At 37.3% G+C, this 22,507-nt stretch overlaps 1 protein-coding gene across 1 annotated transcript in view; it reads left to right on the forward strand.

The window, feature by feature from the left end:
• The window catches only part of BTAF1 (B-TFIID TATA-box binding protein associated factor 1), a 123,215-nt gene extending 101,312 nt beyond the window's left edge, over positions 1-21,903 (forward strand). The window contains exons 31-38 of the mRNA XM_044665674.1: positions 24-165; positions 277-407; positions 7,080-7,205; positions 8,688-8,840; positions 13,919-14,130; positions 18,273-18,432; positions 19,156-19,326; positions 21,543-21,903. Of these exons, the coding sequence (XP_044521609.1) occupies positions 24-165; positions 277-407; positions 7,080-7,205; positions 8,688-8,840; positions 13,919-14,130; positions 18,273-18,432; positions 19,156-19,326; positions 21,543-21,689 (1,242 nt within the window). The 3' untranslated portion in view covers positions 21,690-21,903. The remainder of the gene's footprint in view (positions 1-23; positions 166-276; positions 408-7,079; positions 7,206-8,687; positions 8,841-13,918; positions 14,131-18,272; positions 18,433-19,155; positions 19,327-21,542) is intronic.
• Positions 21,904-22,507: the final 604 nt, after the last annotated feature.

Genomic DNA, 22,507 nt, shown 5'->3' on the forward strand with positions numbered 1-22,507 from the left:
CCCCCCACCCCCCCTTAATTCAGAACAATGTGTTGGAGCTCTGGTCACTTTTTGATTTTCTCATGCCTGGATTTTTGGGTACTGAACGTCAGTTTGCAGCTCGTTATGGTAAACCTATATTAGCAAGTAGGGATGCTCGAAGCTCCAGTCGAGAACAAGAAGCAGGTAAAAAAGAATCTTTCCTTCAACTCAGTTTTATCATTAATCAAATTCGCATATAGATAAATGAATCTTTTCCTATGAATTGTTTCATTTTTTCACCTCTATAAATAATAGGCGTTCTTGCAATGGAAGCACTACATCGCCAGGTTCTGCCATTTCTCTTGAGAAGAATGAAAGAGGATGTTTTGCAGGATCTTCCACCCAAAATTATTCAAGATTATTACTGCACTCTAAGCCCTCTACAGGTAAGAGGAGGAACAAGTAGTCAAAAAGCTGTAATCCTATGGAAACCATATATTCACTTGAATATGTGCCTGTGTAAAAGAAATGAATCAATAAATCAGCAGGCATTGATTAACTGCTAGTTGTTTGTCAGGCATTTTACTAGGGGCTGGGAATACAAAACCCTGAAATGAAGCAGTCTTTGGCCCCAGAGAACTTATCTTCTTTCTAGTGAAACAACATGTATATATGTTGTATATGTAATAGAAATACAAAATAATTAGGGAAGAGTACTAACACCTCACAGGGAAAGCTTCTGGAGCTTAATTTGGAGGGATACAAGGGATTCTAAGAACCATGTGTGAGGAAGAAGTGTGTTCTGGACATGGGTGACACCCAGGGATAGGGGCACAAACACAGAAAGTAATGTGTCAGGTATAAGAAACATCAAGAGCACCTCTTTGACTAGACTGTACAGTATGGGAAGGGGGGATGCTGTATAATGAAGCTGGAAAGGGGTATCGGAGACAAATTATGAAGGGCTTTAAAAATCAAACAGAGAAGTTCATATTTGATGCCAAGTGTAATAGGAAGCCACTGGGTTTTATGGAATAGGGAAATGACATGGTAAGAACTATACTTTAGGAATATCACCTCCATAACTGTGTGGAGTTTAGATTAAAGAGAGGCAAGATTTGAATCAGGGAGACCAATTAGGAGTAAGTTGTCAGTAGTATAAGTGAGAGGTGATTAGGGCTTTAACTTGAGTAGTAGCCATGTAAGTATAAAGAAAGGATCAGATACGAGGAATGTGGAAATAGAACAAGAATGTTTGACAACTGTTTGCGTATGCAGGATGAAAGAGTGAAAATTAGGGGATAACACATGAATGATTTGTATAGAAATAGGAAAAAATGAGAGGGAGGTGAGCAGAAAATGTAGAGCATGTAAAGGAAGAGGCTCAGGCCCTTCTTGGGGAGCTAGCCAGAATAGTTTTGAAGGAAACAATAGATTCTAAGAGATACAGGCTGCCACTTTGAACCTGACCTATGTCTATTTCCTCAGTCTTAGGGGATATTTTTATTTTCCAGCAAATGTGTATTCAGAGAGCTTTATTGCCCTCCTGGCTTGAGCTGTGCAATTTCTTGACCCAGGTATGGGTCTGTTGGCTTGTCCCTATTTGGGAATTTTAATAGATTTGTAAGAAATAAAATGACTATAAAAGGATAGTTTTAAAAGTATTGTGGTAGCCATTAGAAAAATGAAGCCACGTGCCAGGCTAGCTTAGGCTGTTTGAAAGACCTGCCATTACCTGCTGTCACCATGCTGCTTCAGGAGGAAAAGAGGAAGTCCCAGCCCAGCCACTTGATTTTATCCTATGTCATTACGTAACTGTCTATGTCGTCATGCAAGACAGGAAGCCGGTGAGCTCATGGGAAATGTAGTTCAAAGACCCCTAAACTTCCACAGGAAGCCAATGGGCTCACAGGAAATTTAATTCAGAGACCCCAAAATTTCAATAACACATTTCCCTCTGTGATCCTCTTGAGGCGACCAGTCTCCCCAAAAGGATCATGAGAACATAACTAACTTATCGATTACAGAAATTTGGGGATAAAAGAAAAGAGGACAAAATCAGTGATCCAGTGATTACTAGGCGCATTGACAAAAAGCCAATTAGGGAGCAATCCCCTTCGGCATGAGAGTGTACATTCAAAACAAATGCATTCAACTCCCCATAGTTCAATCAACTGTACCCCAAAGTTCATTTTGGATCTTCTTGATGCAGTGTAGGTTTCTGCAGGCATCTTCATGGTACCTTCTCCAAACAGCTCTATTGTATGGATTCTGGGAGGTAGCAAATTTCTTATCCTGAAATTACTCTCAAAATAATTAACTTTATATTATAGATTATAATACCTACATTCTGATTATAAAACATACATTTCCCCTCCCCCCTAAGGAAAATTCAATAACACATTCTCCCCCTGAAGAGTTAGGTAAAGGCCAACCCCCAGATCAGCTAAGATACATGGCTGAGTTATGGGATTGTATGAGTAAATTATCAAAAGAAATCCAAAAATAAAACCAAAAAAAAATTTATGGATGAAATACAAAATGTCAAAGACTTATGTGCAAAAATGTAAGGAAAAATAAACTTATAACAGGTCCTTGAATCAAGGCCCAATTAAAGTGATTTAAGCAATTGTGCACTTACCCATTTAGTAGCCATAACTACAGAAAGTTGCCACACTTATAATAGAAAAAAAAGGACCAAATTTTTGTGAGAAAGGGAAGTGTCTTTCCCTGGTCTGATTTGCCTGCACTCTTAGGGGTAGGGAGAGCCAAAATAATAGCCAACCTTTGGTACTTAACAAGGATGAAGCTCAGGGAAGTCTGGCCTCTAACATATATCAGAACAGCCGCAACCTCGAACCCCAAACACTAGTTTCAAGTCCTTTAGTATTGGCTTAGAAAGTTCCATCAATCCTCCCTGGATTGGCATGGTCTTTTTTTACTTTGTGCCCCTGGCACTGTGCAAGTTTCTCATCAATCCCATTGGGATTGGTCGGTCTCCATGACCTTGTGCCTTTTGCACTTTATGGTGCCTCTATTGATCCTCTCTCCTGGAATCAGACAAAATCATTCATCTCAGTTCCATAATATTTACCAATTCATGGCAGGTTTCCATAGACTTAAAGCTTTTGGGTATGCATTAATATTACAGCAGTTATATATTTATATTAAACTTATATTACTGTAAAATCAAAAAGGATTAATATTGATAATATGTACTTTAAGTACAAGAAATGAGAAAAGGGGGGAAAGTCAGTTATTCTATTAAAAAAAAGCAATAAGAAAATTAAAAATTCAGGGAATAATATGTTTTTAAGTACAAAAATGAGAGAAAAAAACTCATTGGATTGCACATACAAGGGAAAAAAATAATAAAAGAATATTTTAAAAATCAAAAATATATACCTTAGAATCAGTGAAAGGTTTCTCACCCAAAAATGAGATCCATTTCCTTTTAAACTTTTCCATGAACTACTGTGAGTGCAAATGGCTTTTACAAAATAGCAAATTTATAATGCAATTCAAATAAAGTACCCAAATTCCCCAAAATTACAATAACACATTTAAAGACAATAGCAAACAAACCCACTATCATATAAGATTCACATGAGTTTCTATATTTGTGTGAATATTATAATTGTCACAAGATCTACAAGTATAGCAAATCATTCAACTTTGGCTGAGATATTTTTAACAAAATTTATTACTGCCTCTATCTAAATGTGGGGCAGAGCCTAGACAAAAAATCTGATTAAGAAAACCTTTTGGATCTAAAATATAACCAAGAATTCTAGATCCTTCTGATGGGAAAGTAAATTAAAATAAAAGAGTTAAAATATCATGCATGCAGGAGCTCTTTTTGGCTTCTTGCATAATATATGAAATATATTTAGCCCAGTGATGGGCAAATTTTTTTAAAGAGGGGGCCAAAGGAAAGGAAATGTTCCTCTGTCAATCTTTTTCTAAGGCAACTCTTTCAAAGTTTCATTGTATTATATCCTACTCATTGTATTCGTCAGATTAGGAATAATGTCCCGCGGCCATATAGAACATTTCAGGGCCCCCCCCCCAATCTGGCCCACGGGCCATAGTTTGCCCATCACTGATTTAGCCACTTGTCTAGCCACCCCTCCCAAAGCTACCCCTACCCCCATGGCCTCTCCACGTGGATTTTCGAGCCTGCAGACTTCTTTGACCACTAGATCAGTGTTGATAATTAGGTTAAAGTACAGGGCTCAGCAAAATAAACACTTGCAAATAAACTGAGGCCAAAAGACAGCCACAAAAAGTCCCTTTGTGGTCGCCATGATTGTAAAAAAATAAAATGAGTATAAAAGGCAAGTTTTAAAAATATTATGGTCTTAAAAGATTTATTGATAGCCATTAGAAAAATGAAGCCATGTGCCATGCTAGCTTAGGCTGTTTGAAAGACCCACTATTACCTGCCACCACCATGTTGCTTCAGGAAGAAAAGAGGAAGTCCCAGTCCAGCCACTTGATTTTATCCTGTCTGGTCATTACGTACTTGTCTACATCAGTGATTCCCAAAGTGGGTGCCACCACCCCGTGGTGGGTGCTGCAGCAATCCAGGGCGGTGGTGATGGCCACAGGTGCATTTGGGGGCGGTGAATAACTGTAAGGGAGCGGTAATAGTATGTGACAGGGGGCGCTAAGTAATATATTTTCTGGAAAGGGGGCGGTAGGCCAAAAAAGTTTGGGAACCACTGATCTACATCATCACGCAAGACAGGAAGCCAGTGAGCTCATGGGAAATATAGTTCAAATATCCCTAAATTTCCACAGGAAGCCAGTGGGCTCACAAGAAATTTAGTTCAGAGACCCCAAAATTTCAGTAACAGATTGCTGCTGAATTCAGCCACTGTTAGCTTGGAGACTTTTCAGGTTCAGTGACTCCTTTGGTCTGGAACCCCTGCCCGACTTCCAGGGGTTCTGAGCCGCTCAGCTATCGTATGCTTCCAGATGTTGTTTGTTGCTTAATATACAGCTAGAGCCACGCTAACATCCTCTCCTTTGAGACAGCTTTTCTCTACTTTGAATCTCTGATCTGAAACTGCCAGATGATACTTGTTGCTGTGACCCTGCACTAGTTCAGGGATTCCCCTGGGATCTCTTCTTGCCATAGTACCCAGTTTTGGCTATCTCTCAGTCCCTGAGCATTAGAATACTCTATGCAGCAGACTTCTAACTAGACCCATCCCCAATACCTACCTTCATCTCTGTCTCCCTAAACCCTCCTGGGCTGAAAAATGACTTGCTTTGACTTTCTTAGATTTCCTGACTCCCTTCTCCTTCCCTATCCTATAAAGCCTTAAAATGCTTCTTGCTCAATAAAGGCTTTCTTTCCCTTCCCTCAACTGGAATTGACCTTCTCCACTCAAACCTCTTTGTTGTTAAACTCACTTTAAATTCACTTAAATAATATCATGCGCGCGCGCGCGTGCGTGCGTGTGTGTGTGTGTGTGTGTGTGTATTTATCAGCTTTTGTCATAGTTGTCTTAGACACTTCCTTCCCTTTGGGAAGGTTCCTTTCATCTGAATTCTGTCTCACCTCAGTGCCTAGCATAAACAGGATCCTCTACACCCTACATGCCTCAAGAGTTACTGAGATATACTTACAGGCCATTTTAGCTTTGTAGAAAAGTCTCCCTATATCAGTTTGAGTTCTTTTGCATGCTTACTTACAGGATGATTTCCAAAGCTAAAAATCTTGATTGAGGCCCATTAAATATTTTAAATGACTTTTGGCTTCATCCCAATATTGTTTTCAACAGACATTACATTGTAGTGATCACTATCATTAAATGTAATTATCAAACACCTGTCTGAGGGGTATTCTCAATACTATACAAAATAAGCAAATAGGATTTCCTCTTCAGTTTAGAAATCTAAGAGATCAGCTTTTTTATTTAGGGATATAAACTGTCCTAGAATTAATAAAGTGAACGTGATTGTTTCCAGATTAGTGGTAGATTGTATGTGGTCTGTTTTGCTTCATAGGGTCATAAAGTATATATTTATATCAGTATTTCAAATATCTGAGATTTTTGTCAGCACAGAAGTTAAAAGTTCCTTCACTACTGCATGTTGCTCAGTAAATAAGTCTTTATTATAGTTCCCTTCCCTAAGATTGAACCTGCCTGGTCCTCACCTCTCTGCAGTCCCCTCTGCCCTCTGATTTGGTCTTCTGACTGGATTCAGAGAGCTTGCTGCCCACTCTTACTGAGGCAGGGCCTCTGAGTACCATTTTTCAGCCCAGTTCCCTCCAGCTACACTGCTTTTAGATTTCTCTGAACTCTTTGTCCATCATCTCTTCACTCCTCTATTCCCTCTCAATCCCATTCCCCCACCCTGTCCACCCCCCCTTAGATTGTAAGTTCTCTGAGGCCTGGCAGGGTCTCTTTATTGTTATTTATATCCTTAGTGCTTAGCACAGTGCCTGGCACTTGTTTTTCTTGTTGAGTCATTCAGTTGCTTCTGATTCTTTGTGTTCCCCCGTGGCCATACAACTTCATTGGGGTCTTTTTTGACAAAGATACTAGAGTGGTTTGCCAGTTCCTTCTCCAGTGAGTTAAGACAAACAGAAGTTAAATGACTTGTCCAGAATCACACAGCTAATAGGTGTCTGAGATCACACTTGAACTCAGGTCTTTTTGATACCAGGTCCAGCACTTTATCCATTGAGCCACCTACTTGCTCCACATATGTGCTTGGCACATAATAGGCACCTAATAGATGTTTATTAACTAAGGCTTAAAGAGCCTAAATGACTCACCCATGGTCAGTCACCGAATATAAAGAGGGTCAGAACATGTACAGACTGTTTTGTGTGGCCATGGTAATTCCTCAGCCTCTTCTTCGGTGCCTTTTACATAGCAAACATGGTAAATGCTTGTTGATTTGAATTCAGCTCTATATCTGGAATCTAAAATTAATTTAAGTAAAATATAACAGCCACTGAATAATTTATGAAGTAATCTTAAAATAGTTTTACATTAATATTCTTAATGTGAAAGTAGTCTTAAATTATGAGCTTATTGATCTTTGGTAATTATATGATTTGAGTAACTTTTAAAATTCACTACTTTTGATTTCTACAGGTTCAGCTATATGAAGATTTTGCTAAGTCTCGTGCCAAATGTGATGTTGATGAAACTGTTTCTACAGCTGCACTTGCTGAAGAAACTGAAAAGCCAAAGCTAAAGGCTACTGGCCATGTGTTCCAGGTACCAATTTTTCTTTTCCACTACAGTTAACTTATTAAATGCAATTGCCAGTATGTATACATTAAATTCCTTGTATTTGATGAATTTTACATTAACATTGACATAGATTTCAGATGCTTAATTAAATCCTTTATTCAACCTTATATATATGTCCTTTTTAGAGGTTAAGGATATATGAAGGAAAATAGGAACCATAAATTCTTAATCATAAACCATAAACCATTAATCTTAAGATGGTTGGGGACCTATTTAAAAAACAAGTTAGCATGCATGTAGCATATAGTACAATAATGTTATTAAAGAAATGTATTTGTCATTTGACTCTAGATTTGAGGCAGTGGTTTCTTTTTGTCAGAAATACATTTTTACAGAAGAGATGCTCTATTTCACATTTCCTCTTTTCCCTTCTTGAAGTATTCTATCATCTCTGACAGAGAACTTGAACAAATTCTCAAGCTCCATACTGAATCACACCATTTATAAAGATTCTAGCACATAGATCTGGGGAGGAAAGGGTTTGTACATCGATCTCTCTTTCTCCTGTTGAATAGATCAAAGCCCTCTTAAGATTTCCTGGATGTTCTAGGCAGACCTGAATCATAGACAGGAGAGATGAAGAAAGGGAATGAAAAGGTCCTGTGGAGGGAGGGCTCAGCAACCTAGGACAGATCCTATTAAAATATAAGGCATAATTAATATAAATGGAAACAGTGGACTTAGAGTCAGGACCTTGGTTTGAACCCTAGCTCCATGACTTCCTACTACTACTCCTATAATTCTAGGCAGGCCATTTAACCATTTCTCAGACCTCGATAACCATTAAGGCCCTTTCCAATATGATCCCTGTTGCCTTTTCCTTTATTGTTCTCACTAGAATCATCTTCAGGATATAGTAACTAATCAGCCCTAGGCCCACAGACATTTCTTCCTTTTTTAGGGTAGGATATATAGGGAGAGAAAGATGATGGGAAATGGGAAGACAAAAAAAGAGCTGGAAAGATTTGGAGGCTAGATGTTAAGAGAAGCCTGCCTTTGGCAACAGGCGAAGGGATTGGCTGAGGCTTAAAGAACTCAATGGTTTCATAAAATTCAGCCTATACCTTGTCTCCTTCCTATTCCTTCCTCTCCCCTACCAGAGAAGACCTGGGATTATCTTTTAAGATTTCTTCCTTTTCAAGACTCAGGGTTTATGCATTTAGGGCTAAAAGGTATAGAGACCTTTGATATGGAAGGTCCTCCCTCAAGTACTGCTTGGTGCCATATACATCTGTCCTGCCCAGAGATTTCAGTTGTCTTACAGATTTTTGTTTTCTCCACATCATCCCCGACCCTTTTAAATTTGTGGGTGATTTCCAGCAGCATAATTAAAATGACCAAATCTCTCATAATTTATAGTTTGTATATTATTTAGAGCCACTATTTTAGCGTCAGCTGTTTTTTTTTCCCTTTTTTGTTTTTGTTTTTTGATGTTTCTTGTTGAAGGCATTACAGTATTTACGTAAACTATGCAACCATCCAGCATTAGTCTTAACAACCCAGCACCCTGAATTTAAGAATACTACTGAACAACTGGCAGCTCAGAACTCTTCTCTTCGAGATATTCAACATGCTCCTAAACTCTCTGCTTTGAAACAAGTAAGTAATTAGATGGGGGGAAAGGGTAGGACTTGACCTGTGATGTGTTAATATGTATATGTGAATTTTCTTCTCCAAAAAATGTTATCTTTGGTTTTATCAACATATTTCTCTTGCCTAGAAATATCAGGTATTGGGAGATATTTCTCCATTTCTTTTTATTCAATGCATTTTAATGTTAATTTAAAATGGAATATATTTTTATTGACTACTGAGATTTATGTAGATTTAGTAGAAGGAAAACATTGTTTTGAGTGCAAAATATCACTAACTGTAGTAAATTTCTAATTTATCCTATAGGTTGACAGAAAATAGTAGTTTATGGCTATGTAATTGCCATCATTTCTTTCTGTCTGTTGTGTGGCCTCTTAATTTATACTTTATTCATCAAGTCATTTGTTAAAGTTCAGAGAATATTTTCTTTTCTTTTTAAACCCTTACCTTCTGTCTTGGAGTCAAAACTGTGTGTTGGCTCCAAGGCAGAAGAGTGGTAAGGGTAGGCAATGAGAGTCAAGTGACTTGCCCAGGGTCACACAACTGAGAAGTGGCTGAGGCCAGATTTGAACCTAGGACCTCCCATCTCTAGTCCTGACTCTCATTCCACTGAGCTACCCAGCTGCCCCCTCAGAGAATATTTTCATTTAATTTCACTAGTAATATCTATTGAACTTAAAATGTATTTCACATAATAATTTATTATAGGAAATACTATAAAATAAAGCTTTTTATTATATGTAGAGAATTTGACTATCAATTACTGATGTCATTATACATAAAACAACTGATTATGTGATCTTTAAAAACTTTCAATATTTCTCAAAATGCATATAGGTATTTATGAGTCACCTCTTTTTAAAATTCATTAGTAGTTATTAGAATTAGATTAAAGAGGGAATCAGTAAGACAATGACTATAATCACATAATTTTTTTTAAAACTCTAAAAGTCAAACTCATAAATAATCCTAATTACTAACTTTTGTCCTGAAAAACAAATAATGAAATATACTTCCTGAGAAGACTCAGGAGAGAAGGGCGTGGAACGTTCAGATATGTATTGTTTTGCTTAATTGTTTTGTAGGGGGACGTTTGTATGTGGAATGAGGGGAAATTGACTCATAAAATATCTGGAATTGACTGTTGTAAAAAAAAAGAAATCAAAACTTTTTGTTTATTAATCAGATCTAAATACAAAGGAATTGATCAATGGAGCTTATGAACTCAGTCTCTACTTAACAGACACATCATGTATGTAATATTGGGGTGGATTTTAAGCCAAATCAAGAAGTCATGTAGTATAATCACTTTTACTTTTAAAACCAGCCCTGCTTAATCTCTGGCTAGAAATATTCAAATGTGGAAGAGAAAACAAGGAGGGGGCATTTGATTTTCAAAATTATCTAGAGGAAGATTTGCTTCATAACGTTTTTTAGAAACTTACTGGCAAATGAAATGAAGTTATTTCAAAAAACCAAAAATTTTAAAGATTTTAGGTGTTAAAGTTTTAATTATCTCTTTTTTTTTACTATTAACACACTATTAAGGAATTATTTATAATTTTAAAAGTTTTGTTGTATAAAAATTATTCCTTTTTCCAAAGGTAATTACCCATGCTGGATTATCATTTTTAGGGGGCTCTTTCCTACCCTGGAGTATCTGGAATTCTGAAGTTTAGAACTGTTCAACTTAGAAAGGTCAAGAATACTCCCAGTCATTGTCTCGGGAGGGTTTCCCAATAATTACTTTCCCCCCCTTTCCTCAGTTCCTTTCAGCTGTTATGAGTGAAACTTCTGGCCCCGGACAGAAATAGCATCTTTCTTTAATCTTTTTTTTCAAGTCTTTTTTTTTTTTTTCCAGAAAATGGAGTTAAAGGATAGGAAGAAAATCTTTGATAATACTTTTCCTGAGGTCAGTTAGTGGATGTGATTTGGAGTAAGACATAGAAGGTATTTCTGTCCAATTTAATGGTGATACAAGCTTAGAGGAATAGCAAATACATCAGGTAACAGAATCAGGATATAAAGTAACTGAAATAAGCCTGAACAATATACCTAAAACAATAAGATAAAATTTCAAATCCAAATACAGGAGTTATTAGCAGCTGCTATGTGGAGAACACTCTGCTGGTCATAGGGAGAGGTCAAGTAAGACAAATACCCTATAACCAGCGATCTTTAATCTAGGGCTGTTGTGTGATACACATAGGGTTACAGAACAAGTGCTTTAGAGAATCACAAAACAAAGCTTGGTTGAGGGAAAAAAAAGCTAGCATTTATATAGTACCTTAAGGTTTGCACATTTACTGCGCATATTATCTCTTTTGATTCTTACAAAGGAGGAGAAGAAAGATGGTCTTATTATCTCCATTTTATAATAAAGATTTTAAAAAAGAATATACAGAGAGGCTACATGATTTATCACATAGGACAGGATTTGAACCAAGGTCTTCCTGACTTCAGGCCCAGCACTCTATCCAGTATATCATCTTCATGCTTTATTGAGGGGCAAATGGTTTCCTAGAGGACTTGCATTCATTTTGGGCAGGAGTTCATTAGTCAAAGGTAGCAGAACATTCCAAGCATGCAAAATAATGTAAGCAAAAACAAAGGAGGTGTAAATGTTAAAATAAGGGAAACTGAGACACAAATTCTGAGCAAGATCAGTTTATTAGTAAATTGAGAATTTACCAATAAACAGCATCTCAACTTTCTCAGCAGAGGTAAGATTCTCAAATGAGGAGGACAGTTCTTTATAGTTTTGGGAGTACAGAACAAAGAACAGGACTTTATAGGTAGAGCACAAATTCTGATTGGTTAAAAGAGCTTGACATCATTAATGGCGATGCCATGTAATTGGTTACAGAACTGAGGCATGGAGGAATAATATGATTGGTTGGAAATTTAGAATGAAGGGCTAGCAACAACCCCCTCCTTCCCTCCTGTAACTAAGAAAGGTTCATTGCTTGAGTCTACCTGCAAAGTCAGAGAGAATTGACCAGACTTCTTTGAAGAGCAAACCAGTCATCCTCAAAGTATAGCTTGGTGGGGTAAAGATACTAGATCAGACTCCTGACTGAGGTCCACCCACATACCTCAAGGATAATGGATTTCCCTGAGGGAGGAACAAAACAGTGAATAGCAGAATTTCTAAACTTAACTTATTATAGACCAACTGAATTCTGAACTAAGTTCAGAGACAGAGAACCATGACTTAGTTACAGGACAAAATCGATTGACTAGTAATAGGATCAAATTTTTTTTTTTTAATGAATAATCAGTGATCTTTCAGGGGCATGTGAGCACAAATGACATATTTATTTGGGTGGAAAATAAAATCTTGCCATTACAACCAAAAACTGTTGTAGAATTCCAGGATAGAGGTGATCTAATTACACACAGATCATAGGAAGAGTACTTAGTAGGTAGAGTTGACTGAAAATTCATTATCGACCAATATTCTACTGCGACTGACAAAAAATGAATGCCATCTTAAAGTGTTGGTACAAGTATAGTGTCCAGAACAAGGAGGGTATTACTAGTTCCATGGTATTTTAAAGTTTGATATGTTCAGAGGAGCATTGACAAAGAATCTCATCCAAAAAAGCATAAAGGGCACATTCAGGGGTCCATACATCATTATAGAAAGAATGGGGATTTTTAACACATAAAATAGGGGAAGTGTGATAGCTTTTGTTCAAATATTTGAAGGAAGAGGGATCAGACATATTTGATGTAGCTCTTGAGGGCAGAACTACGACCATTGGATGGATTGAAGTTACTTGGTATCCAATTTCATCTTAATGTAAGTAAGAACTTGTCAACTGAGTTGTCTATAGGCCTCGTGAGATAGTGATCATTCTAGATGGTCACTTGTCAGAGATATTAAAAGGAGATTGATGCATTTTTTGAGATATTGGACCAGATAACATTGGATATTTCTTCCAGCTACTAAGATTCTCTGCATTTCATATCTGTAAATACGGAAAGTACCATTTTAGTTTTTAAGTTTTGTTTTGGAGATGGAAAGCAGATATTTATTGTGTCTTGTGATATGATGAGTAAGCTGGAGAGAGTAGAGTTGTTTACAAGAAGTAAAAAACACTGGACTAGAAATCTAGAGTCCTTGTCTTAGTCTCAGTTTAACTCACTGAGTGATCTGGTATAAGTCATTTCCCCTCTTTGTATTTAAATATTGTCCTCTTTCTGTGAGCCTGTTGGTTTTTTTTTTCTTCAACTCTGAAGTGAGTTGGCGTAGATGCCCTCTAAGGTCCTTTCTGGTTTTAACAGCCAGTGATTATAGATTCACACTGGAATTGAACAAAAGCACTAAAACACAAGCATCAGTCCAAATCATGCACTAAAATAATTGTGAAGATTTATAGTAAATGAGTCACACAGTCCAGTGATTTCAGGATGCCAGTGAGACAGCATAGGAATCTTGCCAGACAATGGTGCTCTGTGGGTGTTGGTAATCAACTTTGGAGAAATGGAGGTTACTTCCCAATAACCTGATTTCTCCAGAGGGTCATCATCCACACTTGATTATCACCAGGGAAGTGGTATAAGGGAAAGGGAACCAAACTGTTACGAGAGAGGCTAACTTGTATTACTCTTTACTTTCCTACTTTTATGCAGTTTTTAATCCTTTCCTATATTTAGCTGCTTCATGATTTTTTCTTATGCCCTCTATACCTTGATGCTCCTTCATGGCCCAGAGCATCATCATCATCATCACTACCACCATCACCACCAACAACAGACATTTATTGAGCACCTATATGTTCCCTCTAGTGAGCCTCAAGGAACTGAGGAAAGGGAAGAAAGGCCTGTTAGGTACCCTCCTGAAGAGGGGACCAGAAAATTCTATGGGCTGATAAACCTGAGCAGCTTTTAGTTCCAGATTCTCCAGGGTGACATTGCAGCCCACAGAGATAATCTGGTATGGATATACTTTAAGAGAGTCTGAGGAGCAGGTGAGTCACTTCTGTTTTCATTGTAGAGATAAACATTTATTACAGAATGAGCTTGGTGAACAATATTGAGCTGCCCATAGATCCATTTTTTCCCACATTTCTTTTAAGCTGCTGCTGGACTGTGGTTTGGGAAACACCAGCACTTCGGAGAGTGGCACAGAAGCTGTTGTGGCCCAGCACAGGATACTTATCTTCTGCCAGCTCAAAAGCATGCTGGACATAGTAGAGCACGATCTTCTCAAACCTCACCTGCCCTCTGTCACATACCTGCGGCTAGATGGAAGCATACCTGCTGGTCAAAGGCATTCCATTGTCTCACGGTAAATGTTCTTCAAACTTGAAGATCACAGGGTTGGCCATAGGGAAGATATAAGTACTTATCTCTTTGGGATAAAGAAGTATTTATGGACATGACCTAAATTGGTGAATTGTGATTGCATAATTTAAAAGAAATGTATATTCAGTAAGTCTCTCAGATAGTATAACATCTTTGAAAAAACTTGATTGCATTGCTAAATCAAAGAAAGTGTGACATAGTAGCAGAAGATACTTAATTATCATACACACTTATTAATTTGAAAAAACAGGTGGGGGAAAAGATTCTAAATTAGGCAGGTTTGTGTGAATTTTTCTATTAAAGAATAATAGGAAATTGTTAAATTGAAAATTTTTTTAAATCAGTCTGAATTTTATATTATAGTCTAAATAAGTTAACATCATTAATGATATGGTATGTTAATTTTCTAGAAAGGATAGGTAAATAAATGACCATTGACTACTACTATTCTTCTTGTATCTTGGCCATTCCTGTCTGTCGTCCCTTGGATACTATACTATACATCTTATCAATATCTTCCCTAAAATGTGACATATTCAAAGTTGAATTTGGTAAAACAGATAAGTTTTGACTACAACAAAGTACAGACAGTTCATGCCTCCTCAATCCTGGGTGAGATGCCAGGCTTCTGAATGTAGCCTAAGATCACATAAGCTTTCTTGGTTCCCATATCATTTAAAAATATATCTTATTTTTTTCCCCTAGGCTATGTAAAAACAATTTTTTTAGCATTCATTGTTTAATTTGCAAGTTCCAAGTTCTCTCCCTTTTTTCTGTCCCTCACTCCTTCCTTGCCTTCCCCTCCTCCCTGAGATGGTAAATACTCTGATAATATCATACTGTTGACTCACTTTGAGCTTTTAGTCCACTGAAACCCCAGGTCTTTTTCAGATGAACATCCCTAGCCATTCCTCCCCCATCTTATATTTATAAAATTAATTTTTTGAACCAAAGTGTAATGTTAAGATTTACCCCTGTTAAATGTTTAAACAGTGTTCTGAATTTTGGGATGTCAATTCCATTATCCAAGTATTAGGTATTCCTCATTTTTATATCATGTATATAATTTTATATCATCATTTATTATTTGATTTGCAAATCTGATCAGCACAACATTTGTACCTTCACCCAGGTTATTGATAGAATTGTGAAGCAAGAGGGAGCCACAGATCCTTGAGGCCCTTAACTAGGAACCCTCTTTCAAATAAATGCTGAACCACTAATGACCACTTTCTGGGTCCAACCATTCAACCCATTTCACATCTGCCTAATTTTACTGTCATTTAACCTATATCTTGCCATTTTTTCCCACAAGAGACTTCATCAAATGCTTTACTTAAATGTAGATTAATGGTCTCTATAGCATACCCTTGGACTCAGCCAGTCTAGTAAAACTGTCAAAAAAGGAAGCAAGGCTCATTTTAAATGGCTAGTCTTGGTGCAGTCTGTGCTTCTTTTTTGTGATCATCACTTGTTTTTAGGTATTCCCTACCCATCTCTTTAATTGTACATTATAAAATTTATTCAGGAATTAAAGTCAAGTTCACATGGCTAAGAGTTTGCAAGTTTTGTTGACTTTTCCCCCTTCTTTTTGAAACAAGCTACGATTTTCTTATTTTTAGTCCCACATTACCATGCCTGTTCTCCATAATCATAGTTCTTCTGCACCCTGGTGGCATCAAAGGCAATTATGGCCTCTCTTACATTCTTTTGTCATTTACTACATTTGTGTAGCTTCCTGTTACTTAACAGGGAATTTATGTTTTAAGGCTTTTATCAAAAGATCTTATACTTTATTGGAGAAATTTCAAGAATTAGCAAGGAAGTGAGGAGATATTAATTTGGGCATATCAGATACTATTGAAATTGTTAAGCAATATGGTATGGTGGCTGGAACAGTGAAATAGGAATTAGAATACCCAGTTCTCTTGTTAGCTCTACAATTAATTACCTATGTAAACTTCATGAAGTAATTTAACCTTATCTGGAAATAATACCTGCTCTGCCTTACTTGACAGTCTTATAGTGACTATTATGGGCTATTAGTGTTTAAAGAGAACCTAGGAATCATCTAGTCCTGTTCCCTAATTTTGCAGATAGTGAATTTCAAGTTTCAAAAGGTGAAGCAATTGCCTGAGTGCATGCAACAGAGGAAAGAGTTGAAGCTTGAAACTAGGTTTTCTGATTCCAGAACCCTTGTGGAGACCTAGAGATCTCACAAGATAATAAATTACCATAAATAATGTGTTAGCAAATAAATATAAGATGGCATTACTATTATTTTTATACTATCCTATTATGCAGTCTTGAAAATTTCATATTTATATCTCATATGTTTTGCCATTAATAATGAAATTTGTGATAAAGAATATATTTTTTACTATATTCCTGCATGCGAATCAAAATGTAGTCTACATTTCCAGAAAGAAGCCAACTTCAGAGGCAGCTGAATGGGTTTTTTGAATGCTGGCTGATATGGAGACAGTCGTAATCAGCAGCTGTCCCCACTTACACTGAAGTCAAGTCACCAGGCATTTATTAAGCATCTGTTTGCCAGGCTACCAGAAAAGCATCAAACAGTCCCTGTTTTCCAGGAGCTCCCAGTCTAATGGGGGAGAGAGTGTACAAATAAGATATTTAGAGGATGAATTGGAGATAATTGTGAGGTGAAAACATTAGTATTAAGGAGGGATTGGGAAACACTTCTTGCAGAAGGAGGGGCTTTTTAGCTAGGAATTAAGAAAACCAGACAGGAAGGAAACAGAGATAAAAAGAGAGAGCATCCTAGCCATGGGGGAACAGCAAGTAAAAGGCCAGGGGCATCGAGTGGGGAGGACGTAAAATGTAAGAAGATTGGAAAGGTGGAGTAGGGGGAGATTGGGCCAGAAGATCTGTGAATGCCAACCAGATGTTTTTCTATTTTATCCTGGAGATGATAGGGAACCACCAGAGGTGATTGAGATGGGGGGTGACATAGTCAGACCTGTGCTGTAGGAAGATCAGTTTGACAGCTAAGTGGAGGATGGAGTGGAATGGAAGGAGCCTGGCATCGAGGACAACCCCTTCCTCTCTCCCTGGCCCCCAGCGTGATCACTAGTACTCGTGTGAGGTGATAAAGGCCCATGCCTGGGAGGTGGCTGTGTCAGAGGAGAGAAGATGCATATTTCAGAAATGTTATAAAGGTAGAAAATAGGACTTGGCAAGTGATTGGACATGGGAGATAGAAGTCGAGGAAAAAGCTTTGGGGACTTAGGAGGGTTGGACATGTTGAGTTTAAAAAGTCTGTATAACATTTATTTGGAGATGACTAATAGGCAACAGGATGAGAAAACCAAACAATAGTATATGAGGAGAAGAGAACACCGGGCAGAGGCTTGGTGAAGGGGCATGGCATGAATGAAGAGCCAGCAAAGGAGCCTGAGGGGAGGTCCCCAAGGCTGGACAAGAACCACTAGAGTGGTGTCATAGAGACCTAGAGAGACAAGCATGCTATGGAGAAAAGGGTGATTAACGATGTCAAATGTTGTAGAGAGATCTAGAGAGAAAACCTAGAATCTGAAGGTTGAGAGAAGTTTAATGTTGACAATCAGGCTACCACTGGCCACTTTGGAAAGAGTGGTTTCAACTGCAGGAGGAGATCTGAAAACAGACTAGAGTTAAGAAGGAGAGGACACAGATGGAGGCAGCGAGGTGGCTCAGTAGATTGAGAGCCAGGCCTAGAGACTAGAGGTGCTAGGTTCAAATCTAGCCTCAGGTAGGTGACCCTGGGCAAGGCACATAACCCAGATTGCCTGGCACTTACTGCTCTTCTATGTTGGAACCAATACACAGAATTGATTCCAAAATGGAAGGTAAAGAATTTTTTGTTTTCTTTTGTTTTTTTAAAGAAGCTTTCATAAATAATCAAATTCTCCTGAAAAAACAATCAACTTCTCCAACTGCCGGCATCAAAAATTTAGCTACATGCATATGATTTGAAAATATTTGACTAGTATCAACAAAATTCTTATTTCTTGTCTTCAGTTTTAATTAAACAATTTGCATTCTACTGTGTAGGAGATTTAAAAGAAATATTTTAATTTTTCTCTTTTCCCTTTACCCTCCTATTTCAATTTATGTATTTAGGTTCAACAATGACCCATCCATAGACGTTCTTTTACTGACTACGCATGTTGGTGGATTAGGTCTTAACTTAACGGGAGCTGATACTGTTGTATTTGTTGAGCATGACTGGAATCCTATGAGGGATTTACAAGCAATGGATCGAGCACATCGTATTGGCCAGGTAAACTGCCCATTACAATCTTGCCAGACCTATTGTGATGTGATTTCTTGTTCCTGACATTATTGTAAATCCATTTTAAAATCTTTGCTTTAAAAATTGGGGGCAAGAGTATAGAGCATCCCTGAACTAGGAGCCAGGAAACTTGCGTTCTAGTCCCAGCTCTTTCATTAATTTCCTGTGGGACCTAACCTCTCTGAGCCCGAGTCTCCTCATCTTTAAAGTAAGGTAATAGATAGAACCAATTCATCTCTTAAGATCCTTTCTACCCCTTAATGTCATTCTCTACTAAATGCATGGTCTGATCATTTTCAGGCCCTTTGAAACTAGAATGGGTAAGAGAATGCTCTTCCTCTTTTGAGCTTTTGTTTATCACTAGTTGATCTAGTGATACCTGAAGGTATCACTAAATTCCACTCTCTTACCTCCAACATGAGCACCAGCTCATTCCTAGTCCCTCTTAATTGCCATGACTGAATCTAAGGGAAACAACTTGTCCCTCTGGAGCTAGAGGTAAGGCATTAAGGAAAAGTAGACTCTGTAATAAAATAGAGAGAAATAAGGGTATCCTTAGATGTGTCAAAATGGCTCCCTAAAAGATTAATCACAATTTTCAAAAAAATTGTCAGTCATTTCTCAAAAGATCTCTCATGATTTATCTAGTAAATTGTCAAACCTTTCATACTATAATTTAAAGCTATTAACCATAGTTTCTCTCCCCCCAAGAAACGAGTTGTTAATGTATATCGATTAATAACAAGAGGAACGCTGGAAGAGAAAATAATGGGTTTGCAGAAATTCAAAATGAATATTGCAAATACAGTTATTAGCCAAGAGAATTCTAGTCTGCAAAGCATGGGGACCGATCAACTCCTTGACTTGTTTACGCTTGATAAGGTAAAAAAAAATGATTGTTTGTGTTGTCATGAATCATAAAATATATCATCCATTTCATCATCTATTGATAAGATTCGCAGAAGCCTGATGCACATAACTCTGGTTCACTGTCTGTGAGGAAGCATTACAATAGCATAGGGAAAGTTCATTTTTTTTTTTTTAGATGTTGACTGAGGTAGAACCATATATGAGCAGTGTTGATAAATGCATAGTGATAATGAAAGGAAACCCTGAGGCATGTCAGATTTTGTTGGGTTTCCTGTTGGATATTTGTAAGTCTACATAGCAATGCTTTGTTATTGTTTCTTATTGGCTCTTAAAAGGGCTCCTGATATCAAGAAGCTCAAAATAGATAAATATCTCTAAGGTTAGTGGCAGGACCTCAATGACTGATGTTCCCAAGATATTTGTGAGCTAATGACTCTGAGGGATCAGAAATATTCACTAATTAGCATCTTAGACTCCCAACCTCCAAATTTTTAGAATGCAAGTCAAATCCTTGTATTTGCATTAAGTACCACTCCAAATAAATGTTCTATATTACAAAGTTCTTTCCATCTTCCTAGAAAATGCTCATTAATATACATTACTTTTTAACTGTAGATTCTTACATAAAAAACTTAATTCTGTTATGAACTATTTCTTAGGATCCTTTGCTAGTGCCCAACAATTTACCCATTCTTCCTCATTCCCTTTCTCATTTTACATAATCGACCTCCCCACACCATTACAGTCACCTGTCAAAATACCCCAGAACATCCCGGGCCTGCTGGGCCTGGTATAAACCACCTTGTGGCTGAATTTTCCCATGTGTGTCATATTCCCCACTAGAGTTCTTTCAGATCAGAGAGTGCTTCCTTTTTTCTGTTTATACTCCAGCACTTACTTAGCACAGTGCTTTGTACATAGAAAGCACTTGATAAGTTCTTTTTCTTTCATTCATAATTTAAAGAAAGAAAATGGTGTCTTGTGTGACAGTGCTGCCCTTGGCCCTATATTGTTCAACCATTTTTTCAGCTACTTTGATGGGGAAAAAAAAAACATAAGATGGCCCACCATATTTACAGATATCATAAACCTAAAAGAGATAGCTTATATATTGCACAACAAATTAGGGTGCAAAACGATGTCAATAGTCTAGAACAGTATACTGTTTCTAATAAGATGAGATTTAAGCAGTATAAATGTAAAGTTCTACTCAGGTTCAGAAAATCACTTGCACAAGTACAAAATGTGCAATGGCTCTTATGAACAGAGGGTTGTGGCCAGTGGCGGACTACAAGCTCAGGTGGATCAATAGTGCAATCTGGAGGTCAGAAAAGTGAGCTTTGATCTTAGGCTGCCTCAAGTGAGATGTGATACTCACAGGGGAAGGAAGGACATGTGGTGATCTCCCCGTCCTTAGCTCTGCTCAGGCCCAGTGTGGTGTTGTAGTAAGTATAAGTTTTAGGAAATAGAGTAATAAAACAGATGGGGCATAACTGGAAACCATGCCATAAGAGGCCTGAATGAAAGAATTTTGGAATGTTTAGTCTAGAGAAGAGAAAACATTATGAGATGTGATAAATATCTTCCAATATTTAAAAGCTGCCATTTAGAAGACTGATTTCACATATTCTGTGTGGCATTTTTTCATAAATGTCTATAGAAATGCTTCTTTTTTGCTTCCTAGTTCATTGAAGGATTATAGGGTGGGAAAGGGAGAGGTATTCCAGATGATAAAAGTAGGACCCCAGAATGAAAGTTACGGGGAGGCTGATTTTGGCTCAGTATATGGAAAACTTTTCAAAAAGATAGGAAAAGCTGATTTGTGAGAAGTTTCTCCACCGCTGAAAATATTTGAGATACATGAGACTACCTATTAGAGAAGTTACTGGGGTGATTTCTTTATCTCATTGGGATGTTGGACTAAAAATTGCCTCTAAACTGATTTCCAGCTCTAAAATTCTACCCCAAAAGTTAGCAAACAAAATTGAAACATTTCTACAGAGTCACTAGAAATGTGATTTGTAGTGTTCTGAAGCAGCAATTCTCTACCTGCTTGGAGTTAATATGAAATGTTGCCAGTACTGTCAGCTAACGCTGAGTTGAAGCATGTTCAGATAACAAACTAAAAAGAAGCAGCAATAAAGAAATGAAGTGTTAAAGAGTAGTTTAATATAGTTGAAATATTGTCTTTGTTTCTGAAGTGATTTTCATTCTCACTTTCTTTCAAGGATGGAAAAGTGGAAAAAGCAAATACCTCGACAACTTCTGGAAAAGCAAGTATGAAATCAGTCCTGGAGAACCTCAGTGATCTTTGGGATCAGGATCAATACGACACCGAGTACAGTCTTGACAACTTCATGCATTCTCTCAAATAGCTGACAGTACTTGTGAAGGCAATTGCTGCTAGATTCATTACATTTCTGCTGATATTCAGCACATTTCAAAGCTTGTGGAGAACATTTAGCTCATTGTGTAAATAGATTGGAAAAGGAATCAGCGTGATTCTGGAACTTGTTCCACAGGGGAAGGGGGGACAAGTGACTCTGTCTTAAAACTTTGCACTGTATTAAACTTAAATGTTAATGTGAAGTGGTTTGAATTTTATATACTGAAGAGACCCAGAGAGAGGGGAAGCCACACAGGGTTTACACACGCTACCAAATGGTGTTCTCATTGGGAATGAGCCCGCATGTCGTGGTGTACACAGTCACTTTGTACAGGAACATTTCCATGAGTACTTTAGGTTGTTCATGTACATTTTTTCCTTTTAAATGGAACTTGTTTTTATGATTTAAAAATGATAGAATTTTTCACTATCAGAAATTCAGATGAGCCATAATTTTAAGATAGTCATCATAATATCGGTCAATCTTAGAAGCCAGAACGAATGTTAGGAACTGAACTAGGTATTGGTATGCAAACCTTTGTATATTTAATGCAAATCTTTTTGACATCATTTTGTCGATTTTTTTAAAAGATATATTATGGGTTATTCTAAATACAGGTAATGGGCTTTTTAAGGCCACTTTTACATCCTGTTAAGAGGGTGTACTTTTTTTAATTTATCTAAAGGCTAGAATATAGCCTGATTCAAAGAACATATGTACTCAATAGGTTTCAATCGTATATAAATATATATATATATATATATATAATATATTTTTTGTAACTAAAAACTGTATACAAAAGTATA

The sequence above is a fragment of the Gracilinanus agilis genome, chromosome 2 (assembly GCF_016433145.1).
Source record: "Gracilinanus agilis isolate LMUSP501 chromosome 2, AgileGrace, whole genome shotgun sequence".
Lineage (NCBI taxonomy): Eukaryota > Metazoa > Chordata > Mammalia > Didelphimorphia > Didelphidae > Gracilinanus > Gracilinanus agilis.